The sequence below is a fragment of the Anarrhichthys ocellatus genome, unplaced genomic scaffold, assembly GCF_004355925.1.
Source record: "Anarrhichthys ocellatus isolate YVR2014 unplaced genomic scaffold, GSC_Weel_1.0 scaffold140, whole genome shotgun sequence".
Taxonomy (NCBI): Eukaryota; Metazoa; Chordata; class Actinopteri; order Perciformes; family Anarhichadidae; genus Anarrhichthys; species Anarrhichthys ocellatus.
Genome location: NW_022280170.1, coordinates 46,141 through 60,178, shown reverse-complemented (window position 1 = coordinate 60,178; position 14,038 = coordinate 46,141). Strand labels below are relative to the sequence as shown.

Sequence of the window (14,038 nt, the reverse complement as noted above, 5' to 3'; positions counted from 1 at the left end):
CCCCCCCCCCCCCCCCCCCTGTATAGCTACTCTCATCCGGCTTGGGACATTCTCCGCTCCACGCACACGCAGATTAACGGGGACTCTGCCTCCCCGCTCGCGCGCTGATGCTGATGTCCTTGAGCTCGGCCTGCACGGTGAGTCGGTGAGTCCGTGCGTGCCCGCGTGCCCGCGTGCGTGACTGTTATTTACCCCGGGCGCCCAAGCGCCGATTTTTATAAGTGAAGATGCGCCGTGATTCAATAGTAGCATGTAGCATGGATGTTTTTAACGGACTTGCAGAGTGTGAAACAAGGCCTAATGTGGCATGTCTCCCCACAGGCCTTAAACAGCTATAATAATAGCCTACACAGTAGGGCATACCATAATTCTCCTGGCAAACAGCGCTATGACATTATGAGGGAGTATGTGTGGATGCGTGGGCGCGCGTGTATGCGCTTGTGTAGGGCTAATGATATCCATCCATCCATCCATCCATCCATCCGATCGTGTCCCGTGTCAATTGATGAAGGGCTGCCGCTCTCTTGGTGTTCCCGGGCGCCAGTATGCACCATGCTATAAGCTATTGGGTATCAATTGCGTTGTTTGTCTCGGTTACGGCGCGTCGCACCTGCAGCGCTGAGCTGCGGGGGTGCCGATTCGATCTGGTAATGATCTGTAGCCGGGGGGACCTTCATAAATCGTCCTGCTCAGGGTCGGTTTGAGTTGGACCGGGCCGGTAACCTTGCGGAGGGACATAGGGTAGGCATGTGGCGCACCATAGGTCCACTCTCTTTCTCCTTGATTTTTTTAGTCGGCCTACAGTGTAGTGTAGTTCTCAGCACTAATCGGCACCTCCTCCTGTTGCCATATATGTGATGAGGATGAGGATGAGCAGAGGGATGAAGCTCCGACACGTCTGAAGGTGACCAGGAAAGGTCGTTTTGTGTGGGAAGCACTGTTTCATGGGGCCATTCCTGCACCGAAGTGCACAGTATGCTGACAAATGCCAGTATTGTGTGTGTGTGTGTGTGTGTGCGTGTATGTCTGTATGTGTGTGTAGCCTTGGGTGGAGGTGGATAGTGGCTCATGTGAGACAGACATGGGACTCTGTGAGTGTGAGTCTTTGCATGTGTGTGAGATAGACACTCAGAGTGGACATCGGCCAGTCTCAACTGGGACTTTCTTTCTTTCTCTCGTTCTGTTCCAAGTCCAATTACACACCCCTCCCTTTGCCAAGCTGTCACCATCATCATCCTCGTCATCGTCAGCATCATCCACTTGCTTTAATGTGCTCCACAGTTAATGCAGATATCTGTGCCCTGTTGGCTCCACACTTCTAAGTGTGCTATTCGCGCTGGGCATTTACAGAAGTGTGTGGCTGGCAGTGAGCCAGCGACGGCAGGTAGCAGCCCAGATGAAAGTGCCTCCGCCAGAGGTGACCCTTCAGATGCCTGCCGAAAAGTAGGAACTGCAGGTGCACAGGTGGACCGCGGACGGAATGCTGACAAGTTCACACACATCAATTATGTGCATATAGAGTTCAGACAAGAACGCACGGATGCATACTTACTTGTTAAGTCATATATTGTGTTTGTAGCCCGGGTTGCCCCATCCAGCTCACACACAGTCACAAAGCGTGTGAGGCCCAGCTGGCTTAGAATCAAATCCCGTGAGGACCTTGTCTCCCTTGTGTCCCCACTCTGTATCCTCCTCAACTTTCTTGCCTCTGCGATAAAGAGGAAATACTCGAGGGAAAAGAACGGCCACTTTCTTTTGCAACAAAAAAAAAGAAAAATCAAATTTCTGCGACCCCCCCCTGAGGGATGGTGTGCAGAGAAGCAGGACTAGCATTCAGGATAAATGGGCAGGCGCTGAGGATTGTGGTGACCTTTTGTCTGACTCTTTTCATGTTCAAACACATTTTCAGCCAGTACAGCCGCCCCATCCTCTCTTACTTTCATTTTGAAAGCACTGTATGACACATCTGTGTGTTTGCGTCATGGCAGTGATCATGTAAGGGATGTCTCTGGGCTGTTGGTGTCTTTTTGTGTATTGCACATTTGTAATGCTTGTATCCTGTGGCTGAACTGTATTTGTGTGTGTGTTTGTGTGTAAAAGTTAAAAAGGCATAACCAATTGTGTAACAAAGTTTTTTTTTTGCAATTTATGTAATGCAGCCTCACATGTGTGTGCACACACACGTGCACTGTGCATATCAAAGCTCTGAGACAAACAGAGAGACACAGTCAGAGTTAGTTGCAATACGTAGTTGGGAGGCTGAACAGAAGAGCTTTTTTTCTTGCGTGAGCGTTATAAAATCAGACAGTATCAGTGAGTAAGAGATCGGGCTGGGAAGAAAATGTACGACTGGCTGAGTAAATAAATGATTGCAGTAGCAGGAAGCAGATAGACAGGGATAGCGACAAAATGAGGGAGTCAGGAGGGAGAAAGCGAATGGTAAAATAATAACAAGCAATGAGACAAACCAAGTAAACCCGTTTAGATAGAGTAGACAGATAGATAGAGATAGATATAGATAGATAGATGGGAGGGTAGGCAAATAAGAAAAGATGGAGTGAGAGGAAGCTTCAAAGGCAGAGCAGGGTGACTCAGTCATAAACTAACACTCTCAGTCAGGATAGAGCCATGGCAGGGCAGAGAGGAAAAAAGGGAGGATGCAAGAGACAGAGGGTGCTGAGGGAGAGTGAAGAGTGGAGAAGAGGGAGGAGAAAAAGGAATTCATGATGAGATTCTCTTCATTTCTTAATGCTCATCCATATGTAAAATAGGACCGGGCATTTAGGATATGTTGTGTCATGTGTGATGCTGAGGATATTTGGTTACACGCAGAGCTAATTGCTCATGTGGGGTGAAGCCTGGTCCCACGTGGTGAGGCTGAAGTTGCCGTTCTAGTGGAACGCCATCGATGTGAGATGTATTTGAATTAAATCAGAGTTAGAGATGGGTTGAAATGTTAATTCAGTGATTAGGAAATTGTTTTTCAGGGGATTCAACAAGAGCAGTTCACTTCAGTGCATCTCCCTCTTTCGGGCGTCACAAGCTTTTTATTAGACTGGACAAAGTGACCCTGAATCAATCGCACCTATGAGGCACGTGGATGTGTCCGGGCACAGCATGCTTTGTGACTAAGTGGATGGATTGGACACACCTGGTTTAAGGTAACATTACCTGGGTTAACCTACGCGAGGATGATGGTAATCATCTTTATTTTTCTTGGAAAAAACAAAACCAACAATGAACTGTGCCATAGTGCTCCATTGTTGTCCAGGAAGTATTAAAAACACATTGCTAGAAATTATAACTAGAGCAGCAAAAGCTCCTGTTTGAGTAATGGTTGAAAAAAAAGTCAGAGCCAAGTTGATTAAGGAAATAGTTGAGCCATTTTTGAAATGAAGCCATATATTTATGAGGTGTTTTTAAAGATTGAAATCTTGAGTAGGAAGCAATGGGCTTGGAGCTGAGAGCCACAGACAGTCAGGATAGGGAGAGATGGACCACCATGGGGTTTCTTATATATAGAAACATTCCATCCTAAAGGGAAAGAAAGAAATGTAATATCTCTATTTCTTTGGTTTTAGTTCTTAGTGGATGAAAGCAAAAAGAACATTCACAACATTGCTTGATTTTTGGAGCTAGTTGAAAACAGGTTTGGTGGAATGCAATGATGCAACCTCGGTCCAAGACTTTGTTTGGACTTTTTTTGTTAAATATTTAAAGCTGATAGATGAATGTCAACTCTACAGCTCCTTTGACCTCTTCAGAGCATTTGAGTGACTTTTAATTTATTAATTTGGTTTTACGGCATTTACTGTTTTGGCGTTTTGGTTCTCAACAGAGTTGTTTGCAGATGCAGCAGGCAGGTGTTTTCAGCTAAAAACAAAAAAAACAAATGTAATGTACTCTACCTACCAGCATTACAGTCAGAACACAGCGAGAGACTAGTTGGTGAACATAATGGAGCATTTAGCAGCCAAAGAGACAGATATGTTTTAGGGCTGGACTAAATGTTCCTCTCTCTGGATATTCGTTTGTTGTCAGGTGTTTGGATTTCAAACCGAAGCTTCAAATATTCGCTGAAATGAAACGCTAATATTCAGTTGGTGGAGTGACCATTGGACAAACATTTGACTATTGTTACCTATTGTTAGCTGGATGTGTCAATGTTACTGTTTGCTAGCATGTTAGCCATATCCACTTCATGTTGTTATAATATGTCAGTGATGACAGCGTGTTGTGCTGCCCCCAAAGTAACCAAACATATCAATGAATGCAGGTTTAAACATTGCATGAAGTGAGACAAAGGTTGCACATGTTGAAACGTTCACACATGTTGCATATCTGGTGATGTCACAGCCCTTTCTTTCGTAGAGGGCTGAAGGAGTGAGTCCCAGAACCTGGAAATGAGTCAGCATTTTTTGAAACACATGTATCCACACATGGATACATGTGTGGACAAAAGTGAGGAGAGGTTTGGGTTCACTTACAGGGCTGTGATTGTCTATGAAGCTAGCTATCTGTGTGTGTGTGTGTGTGTGTGTGTGTGTGTGTCGCATATCTCCAGAACCGTCCATCCAATCTACTTCACACTTGGCAGGTGTATTGTTTGGGACACAAGGACATGCAGTGTCAAAGTTAGTGCAATTTGGACACGTGACACATTCAATATTAATACATTATAAATGAACAAGCGATAGTGTGGTGTGTAGCAGCGGGGGCGGGGCTTCAGGGCTCTATGGAATGAGTGGAGCATGTCGTCTACAGCAGACAGGCCGAGGCTCATTGACTGCAGTTCACTTTTGCTGCTAGATGCTGTGTACACTAACGTTACAACTAAACTCTTCTTCACTTACCTGCAGACAACGAGGGATGAGCGGTTCTCGAGAGTGCTGCAAGCAGCACTTCCAGTCCGCTTCAAACAGGCACGCATTCCGAAAGGCCTCCCGCTTCCAACAAGCATTAAATTATGATCTTACCTTAATAGATAATTAACGTTTCATGTTTGTACCCCATGAATGTATACTTACTATGTGTATTTGTTTAGATTAAGATTGATGTAGTGATGTTAGCCACTGAATCAAATGTACACATTTCACAACTGAATTGAGTCTCAGCTTAATGATGGTGGTAATGTTGTATCTCTTCTTGCTCTCTCTTAGGTCCTGGTGGTGCAGCAATAGCTACCGCTGAACTGGATCCACTTACTGTGTCCGGTTTATCACCCGCCTTTGCCTTGCTCGCCCCTCTCTCCACCCGTCCATCACCCCTCTGTCCGCGTCTGTGAGTCTGTCAGCCCGTCCGTCCATCTGTCCATGGACTGGCCGTGACCCTGGAGGGAGGGGGACAGAAACGAGGAAAGAGCGGAGTCGCAGAGGAGTCGGAGGAAAAGAAAGCTGGATTCCTTCAGACCTCACACTTCTGAAGTGCCCCTGCTTGCTGTCCTTGATCCCCCTCACCCTCCTCCTCCTCCAGTTATGGAGAATTAAAGGAGCAGTGGGAGGCTAGGCCAAGATAGTGAGGTGAACAAAAAACACATAACCAATGCCCCTTCATTGCCCTTAAATGAAATAAAAAAAAGGGTTTAGGTGTGATTATGATTACACATTTTTAAATAAGAAATCAAGACCAAACCAAGATTCTCACTGTTGAGCACATGAACAACCCTCCACCAACCAAACGGAAGGGGAACTGAGTGGAGAACAGACTACAGGCCGAGAGGAGGAACAAAACACAAAAAGAACCTTACTGACATGTCAACAACAGCCACTATGGGTGAAATGGCAAACAGCGCAGTGGAGTTTTATCCCAAAGGGTCGCGAGGCGTGAGCGGAGGAGGAAGGGCAGACGGCAGCCTCGCAGGGGGAGACTTTGGGGCCACGGTGACGGAGCTCACGGAGCTGATGGAGCTCCGAGGGAGCGATGCCCTGCAGAAGATCCAGGAGAGCTATGGAGACACAGAGGGGCTCTGCCAGAGACTACAGTCCAGCACCACTGAAGGTGAGCAGGCCTGGATGGAAGAATGCTTGTTGAACTGTAAAAACGGTAGATTGGTTGATGGATGAATAATGGAGGAGGAGATGGCTAGCTGGATGAATGGATGAGAGCACATTTATGAAAAGACAGATGGAAGGAATGGTTGGGTGGATGAGTGGATACATGAATGGGTGAATAGACTGCTGGCTTGCTGGATGAATGGATTTGTAGAGTGGATACATGATTGAGAGAAGGAGTGGAAGGAGGGATGACATTGTACTCTTGGGTGGAGTCACACATTAACACCACCACGTGAGTGGTGTTTCTGCAAACTGTGTCCAAATCATCCGTCTGATTTCTACACCGTCATCACTAACCTGCTGACACAATGTTTTGATCACAAAAACTGAATGAATTCTGTTTCACTCATGCATTAGTACTACACAAGTAGACTGAATTTAAAAAAAATGCAACAATTACTGCAGTGCAGCACATCTCAGACAGAAGGAGGCCAAATGAATGAAAGTACTTCCATCAAACCGTCAAAACACATTTTATTCTGGACTGTAATCCTGGCTGGGATGGACTCCTGGATGAATTGATTGGTGAATGGATGATGGGATTATAATGGCTGAATGAATGGATGGAAAGCTGATAGAGTAAATCCATATATGGATGAATGGAGTTAAAGTAGGCAAGGATTGACTAGAATCTCTAATAGGTCCATGTACAGAACTGCAACTTCTGATTATTGTCATTGTTTATATATATATGTATATACATATATACTAGTGCTGGGCAACGATTCAAATATTTAATCGCGATTAATCGCATGGATTCTTTGCAATTAATCGCATTGTTATGGCAAAGTTCAATAATGAATTCAACAGTAGTGTATTGCGCACTTTTATTTTAAAAGTACTGCTATATGAACAAAAGGGCAATAACATTTGGTTCATGAGATGCAGGTAGCATGTTTTATACTTAATGTGAATATAATTCATACTTTGTTGGCATTTTATTCTGAAAACCGGATGTTCGTCTGAAGAAACCGGATGTTGTCTCACGTTAATCTATCCGCTAACTTTCAAAGTCCTTCGCTTGCTCCCAATCTGTGCCGTTTAAATGCGTTTACCGTGAATGTCAGCATATAGGTGCACTAAAATGTAAGTGTCTGCTGAGTTGACCACGGAGATCTGAGTGTCTGCTGACTTTACCGCAGCGATGTCCAGTAGTCTCCAGGGAGAGCAACAGCTGGTGCAGCTTCTCTCTTTATTTCTGCCCCCCCCCCCCCTCAACCAGAAGCGGAAGTCGCCTTTTCTCTACGACAACCCTGAAGGGACATCATATCTCCAATACAAAACGATAAACATGAGACAGTCTGTTACAATAATAATAAATTAATAATACTTACCTGTTTTTTTTTGTTGTTGTTTTTTAATTATTATTATTTATTTTTTTCCCATCTCAAAAGGCTCAAGGACATACACGTTCACACACACACACACACATACACAACTGACTATAGGATGTTTGCTGGCTTTTATCCCACTGTTCTTGTCATCCTCTTGTTGTTATGTATATGTATTGTCTCTTGTCTTTCAAAAAATTAAAATTATAATAAATTTAAAAAATGCGTTAACGCGCGATAAAATAATTGTCGGCGTTGAATGAATGAATGCATTAACGCGAAATTAATGCGTTAACTTGCCCAGCACTAATATATACATATACATTTTTGGAAGATTCTGCGAGATTCACTAGCTAGCGCACCCCCGCGGTCTCTCCTCCTAGGAGGCTACTTGGCCGGGAGGAGAACAGGCGCAAGCTTCCGGAGATGGACCTTCAGTTAGCAGATGTAGTAACTCAAATTCAGCAGGTCAAAGCTGGGTCTAACCTGCGTAACGGCAGCAGCAGAGAGGTCACTGATCCTGGACCGCCCTGACTCCCCTGACTCCCTGCTGGTTTAAAGTTGCTACAGCTTCTAAGTGAAGGCCCATATCCGGAGCTGCCGCCGCTCAATTGTTCTGGTTGTTTCCATGGTGCTTAACTGACCCGGAAGAACATTGACAAATTGTTTTTCATTTACATTGACCTTAATGAAGAAAAGATGGTTAAGTAATCAATGAATTGACTAATCCTTTGAGCTCTAAATAATTTAGTCTATGTCCATCTATTCTGTTTTTAATGACAAATAAAGAATAATAATTGGAGCTGAAGTGATTGGTCCGTTAATCGATTGACTGAAAATGAATAAGTAACAGTTTTAATAATCCAAGAATATAAAGTAATTTATCAAATCATAAACATTCTCCTAGCTTTTCACAATTTGTACACCATTGTAAAAATAGTCAATAGGTTGATCTATAATGAAAATAACAGTAATCACTCTAGTTGATATAATAATGAAAGATTTGTAATGACTAGTGAGGGTAGAATTTGGTTTTCTGTGTCTATAGTGTGTGTGTGTGTGTGCGCACACTTGCGTGTTCTAACAGGGGTGTGTCACCACACTACGCCCACTCCTTCAACTAGTTTGTAGCCTAGCAACACAACAGAGAAGTTGGCTGGGAAAGTCAGCGAGAGAGAGAATGATGACTGAGTGTGTGTGTGTGTGTGTGTGTGTGTGTGTGTGTGTGTGTGTGTGTGCGTGTGTGTGTGTGTGTGTGTGTGTGTGAGCGAGTGAGATGGAGAAAAAGTGAGAGAGTTGGTGTGTGTTAAGTTACAGTAAGTCTGTGTTGAGTGTTGCTAATTTGATACTGCGGGCTGGTCAGGGATCAGTGCAGCATGTCCCAACAAACCCAGCAGATACACACAGTCTGTGTCTGCAGTTGTCCCTACAGAGCACAGTTGGCAAACAGCAGACACGGACACACACTGACGCTGCTTTTGGACAGGTTTCTTTTTCACTGCGCTGGCTCCCACAGATGACATATGGTGTCATCTGTGGTGACGATCCAGCCAAATGCAAACACTGATGAAGGAGGATGTCTTGTAGGAATCTAATGTTATTACTCAAAACTGATCAATCAGAACTGTCAAGACCAAAAACGGCAAATCATGTCAACGATTTATTATAACAAAGAATATAAAGTGAGAAGTCACTTTGGAGGTGTTGTGAGTTAGTCAGTGACATTAGCAGTGTTCATGTGGTGTGAGGCGCTCCAGATCTGGCTTGTGTTTCCCGGAAAACCAAAAACAAATTAAAGCTGCGAACAGCGATGAACGGGCCCTCGCAATCTGCAGCGCGTCGGGCGTGCCGGCGGGACTCCGGCCTGCGCGTCCGAGAACGTCCGCGACCGTCGGACGGCGCGTCCACGAGCGAGATGTTTTTAATCCGCGTGGACCGCCTGATGCTGGAAATGATGCTTTGCAAATAGTCCGACGCTTCCTGTATCCGCTGCCTGGCGCTACAGAACGCCTGCAAACATAAATCATGTAGCTCTGTGTCAAATGTAATCCACATGGTGTAAAAGTCATGTAAATCGGAGGTGTTTATCACAAAATCCAGATTTCCTTTCGCCAGCAGGTTGCGCTGTGAGTATTAGTGAAAATAATCTTGTAGACATCCTCAGGCCATGAGTGTTATCAAGCATGTGAAGTTTGAGACTGTTTGGAACATGTCCAGCTGAGTTACATCAGCTTTTTTCATGGGGAATCACGTAAAGTAGCCGCCCGCTACGGCTAAACGATTCAGTCAAACGTAAAGCTTTTGATAACTTTTAATCACAACTGTCTTGAGATTGTACTGACAAAATTTAAACAGGATCTGATGAAGTCCCTAGGAGGAGTTCGTTAAAGTATAGTGTCTAGAAATAGGCCAAAATCGATGGAAAAATGACACACAAATCAAAATGGCCAACTTCCGGTTGGGTTTAGAGCATGGTCCCAAGAGACTTATTTGTAAGTCTCCACAGGATACATCTGCCTACCAACTTTCATACATGTAGCTGAAAGGTAGCGCTGGGGCTGCTCTTTTGAAATATTGTAGGGGGCGCTATAGAGGCAATTTAAAACGGACGATTAAAAAAATCATATACAATATTTCTTCCAATGACCTTTGACACATGTAAAAAGTTGCATGCGTTTTTGAGCATCCCAAGTTAGTAAAACCATCAGCTTCGTTTTTCATGGTGAACAATGCGTCGCCACGGCAACAGCGTTGAACGAAAACGCACAATATTCTCGGATTTATCATCAATGTCTTAAGGCTATCCTTACCAAATTTAAGACTCGTCAGGTCACCTGGCTAGGAGGAATAAATAAAAGTATAAAATTTGACATTTCCTTTAGCCAGTAGGCGGCGCTATGAGTTATTGAGTTTTTTTCAATTGAAGTATGTTCAAACTTGAAGTAGCATCATGGATAAGAAGTTTTGTGCGGATTGGATAATGTACCTTGGAGTTATAACAACTTATTTTTTCATAAACAATGAGGTAAAATGGCCGCCACGCCACGTCAAGTTTCTTCGATGAAAGCGCAGGATTTTGATAACTTTTAATCACAAAGGTCTTAAGAACATCCTGACCAAAGGAGAAGTTGATCGCATAAATTCTCTAGGAGGAGTTCGTTAAAGTAGGAAGGCTGAAAAATGCAAAAACGGACAAAAAGCACAACTTCACGGGTTTACTGTACCGCCCCATAGTGGTTGAATGCAAAATAATTCTCAGGGTGTGTTACAGGATGCGATGTGCACATATGCTGCAGATATTGTAATTTTAGGACAAACGGTTGAGAAGTTATGTGTATTGATATTAAGCCACGCCCCTAAGAAGTTTATTGGTCCATATATTGTAAATGCTAAGAGCTATCAAAAAGCTTTTGATGATCTAGATCCAATAATGATCCACCGCAGATTTGGTAGCAATCGGAGCCAGGATGTAGGAGGAGCTTGCAAAAATGTGTTTTACACTCAATTCAAAATGGCGTAAAATCTAAGTAGGCGGAGCTTAGGGGTCTGATTGGCTTTTTTGTAGATCCAGCTCAAGTGGACATGTGTGTCAAATTTCAAGTCAATCGGACAAACTGGCCGAGGGTTGCCGCAGGTCCGAGCTGTAGGGGGTGCTAGAGAGCCATTTTTTTTACACACAAATATACAAATTTTGGCAGCAGAGTTTCTCCACCAGACCTGATATGAGTGCAAAATTGGTGAGTTTTCATGCATAGCAAGTACCCCTACAAGCTCCATTCCGACAAAAATAAGAATCATAATAATAAGAAACATGACAGTTTCAATAGGGCCTCGCTGGCCCGACGTCGGTTACTCGGGCCCTAATAATAATACCCCTTACAATATCAATAGGGCCTTCGCTGGCCCGAAGTTGTCGGTCGCTCGGGCCCTAAATACAAAGTATGTATCGCTCTGTGACCATTGTCCTGCCCTGCCTCCTCGGCATGCTTCTTCCTGATACCTGAGAAGCACACAAACAGGCACAGCAGGTCAAACAGACTTATAAAGGCCCGGAGATCACAATGGCAGTTCACATAAGACAACGCATCAGCTATGACATTTTTTAAAATTTATTATACTATATTGATCCCGTTAAGGGGGAAATTTGTCTCTGCATTTGACCCATCCCTGTATATAGGGAGCAGTGGGCTGCCAATGACAGGCACCCGGGGAGCCTGGGGTTCAGTGTATTGCTCCGGTACACTTCGACACGTGACACGTCCCAGTCGAGGATCGAACCGTTGACCTTCCGGTCACCGTCGCCCCTAAAGGTGTTGAATGTCAAGGTCATAGGCCGTAAAAAACCAACAAACATCTGGTTTAGGGCCTGCAGTCTACTCTGACACCTTGAAGCCAGCACAGGCCAACCACAGCTAACTGATGCAGAACAGACACAAGCAAGCATCACACAACTCACTCTAGATATTTGCTCCAGATCAGTAGTCTCATCCAGCATTTGTAGCTATAACAACAAACCATAATGTGACGTAATTCATAGAAATCATATGAAATGATTTCATATGTTATGCACGTAATCTTGAACGAGGAAGTATAACCAGGTTATGTTCAGAGATTTGGATTGAAGTCGGCTCTGAAAAGCATCTTTCACTAATCAGCTCCTTTGGAAACAGCGTCACCATTCTTGCAGAATACGTTACATAAAAGCTTGTTGAGCCGTAACATTACATTAGTAATACCACCGAACGACGCCGTGCAGTTACAGCAGCGTAAAGTGAAGGCAATGCATCGTCACGGGAACCTTCATGCATTCAGTTGGTGAAAATCTGATCAAGAATTCTATATGTTGCAAGTGTAATTGTTTTCCTGTTTGCTTCAGGTAATATTAACGCTTTACATTTTACACAGCATATCATTCATACATGAAAATAATGATGAAGGCACAGTGACTTCATACTTAAGCACTATGGATGATGTTTTTTGCTTGGTCCTGATTGGCTGAAGTCTGTTTTACACTGCCGGTATTGCAGATAATAGAACTCTGAATAGAAAGTTGATTAGTCAATTGATATTTATCACAGATAATATGCAATTAAATCAAATGAAATACATTTTACTTTAATGAAGCCAAAAACTAAAGTCATTTCCACGTATCCTTCAGTATGGGACAGTGTAAGCTGTCTGCTGGTACACTGGAGGTCAGTCAGAGTTGGGGGTGCTTGAGAAAGTCAGTCCATATAATTACATTATACTAAAAGCTGCACTACATTCATGTTTTTTGCTTTAATTTGAATGGCCTGGATAATTTATATTCAATAGTTATTACCAACATTTTACACCATTTTCCAGGTCTCCTTGGGTTTTTAGAGGGCTTAAGTGCTGTGCAACCGTTTTTGATGTAAAACCATGCAATTTTACCACGATAAAACTTTGAATAATTCCTTTATTATTTACAAGTAACACAGCCTTCTTTGATCATGTAACTCTTTTTTGATCTGTAACATCATATTCTGTAAATCAAAGAACAAGAGATTGGTTTATCAGTGCTCATCATGGCGCATTAGTAAACAGCCAGTTGTGCCCCGGCATTCTAAGAGAATGACTGGTAGATGATTCGCTGTTATCAGCCATATTATGTCCAGCTTTTGCGAGACGTGAACACTGTATCCATGAATTTCAGCACCCTCATTCTCATCCCCCTCCCCTGTGCCGTCTCATGCTTCGGCTTGCCCTGACGCTCTCCATGTTGTTTTTACGCAGCATAAAAAACCTGCTTCAATGGCAACGAAAACCCTGATTGTAGAAGCGCAAACCTCAACGCTGTATGTCAAAGCCGTCACAGCAACTACACAGTCAACAACACGGAGCTAATGCATGAGAACTGTGAGAGGGAGTGAGGCAGTGAATGGATGACCAGAGCCAGGTTACTATAATTTATAATCATGCAGGACAGTGAAGACAGACATTTCATACAGGAGACAAGCGAGGAGACAACGATATGCATTCATCACACGGAGTTCATATGAGACAACAGAAAACATATTCTAATTATATATATATTTTAAATTTCCATCACGGTAAACTATAGGCCTTTAGAAAAAAAGCCCCCCCAACCCCCACACTTCCCACGCCAATGCCAAACACTCCTTTTTTATGAGAACGAACACAGAGCCTGATGAAGAAAGTCAAGGTTAGCAAAGAAAGCTAATAACCACCATCGTGGTACCCGCTATCTCTGATTGGGGCTTTAGCTTTTGTTGGGCCAGATTGCTCAAAGACAGACTGTGTGGAACTCACTCCGTCGTTCACCCCTCTGATCTGAGGCGTCTGACAACACAACTAAAGCTGCTGCCTCTTCTTAGTATGATTACAATAAACGTGATCACAGAGGAGGAACATGAATAGATAGATCGATAGAACAAGGAGGGTACATACAGAAGAGAAATAGCCAACAGGAATGCTTATTACAGTATGTTGCAACAGTATAACACAAATAAATATGACACACACACCGTGGTGAACGTACCACATGCCTGTACGACGTGATGCATCCTCTGTAATACGATACACAGAGCAGAGTGGGGGTTAAACCAATACAGAATGTGATCTTTCCCTTGCTGTCTCATGCACATACACACACACACACACACACACACA

The 14,038-nt window shown here is 43.7% G+C and overlaps 1 protein-coding gene across 1 annotated transcript in view; it reads left to right on the top strand.

Annotated features, from left to right (window-relative positions):
* Nucleotides 1-6: 6 nt before the first annotated feature.
* Nucleotides 7-14,038, top strand: part of LOC116399979 (plasma membrane calcium-transporting ATPase 3-like) — a 41,026-nt gene continuing 26,994 nt past the window's right edge. The window contains exons 1-2 of the mRNA XM_031877547.1: nt 7-137; nt 5,160-6,050. Of these exons, the coding sequence (XP_031733407.1) occupies nt 5,751-6,050 (300 nt within the window). The 5' untranslated portion in view covers nt 7-137; nt 5,160-5,750. The remainder of the gene's footprint in view (nt 138-5,159; nt 6,051-14,038) is intronic.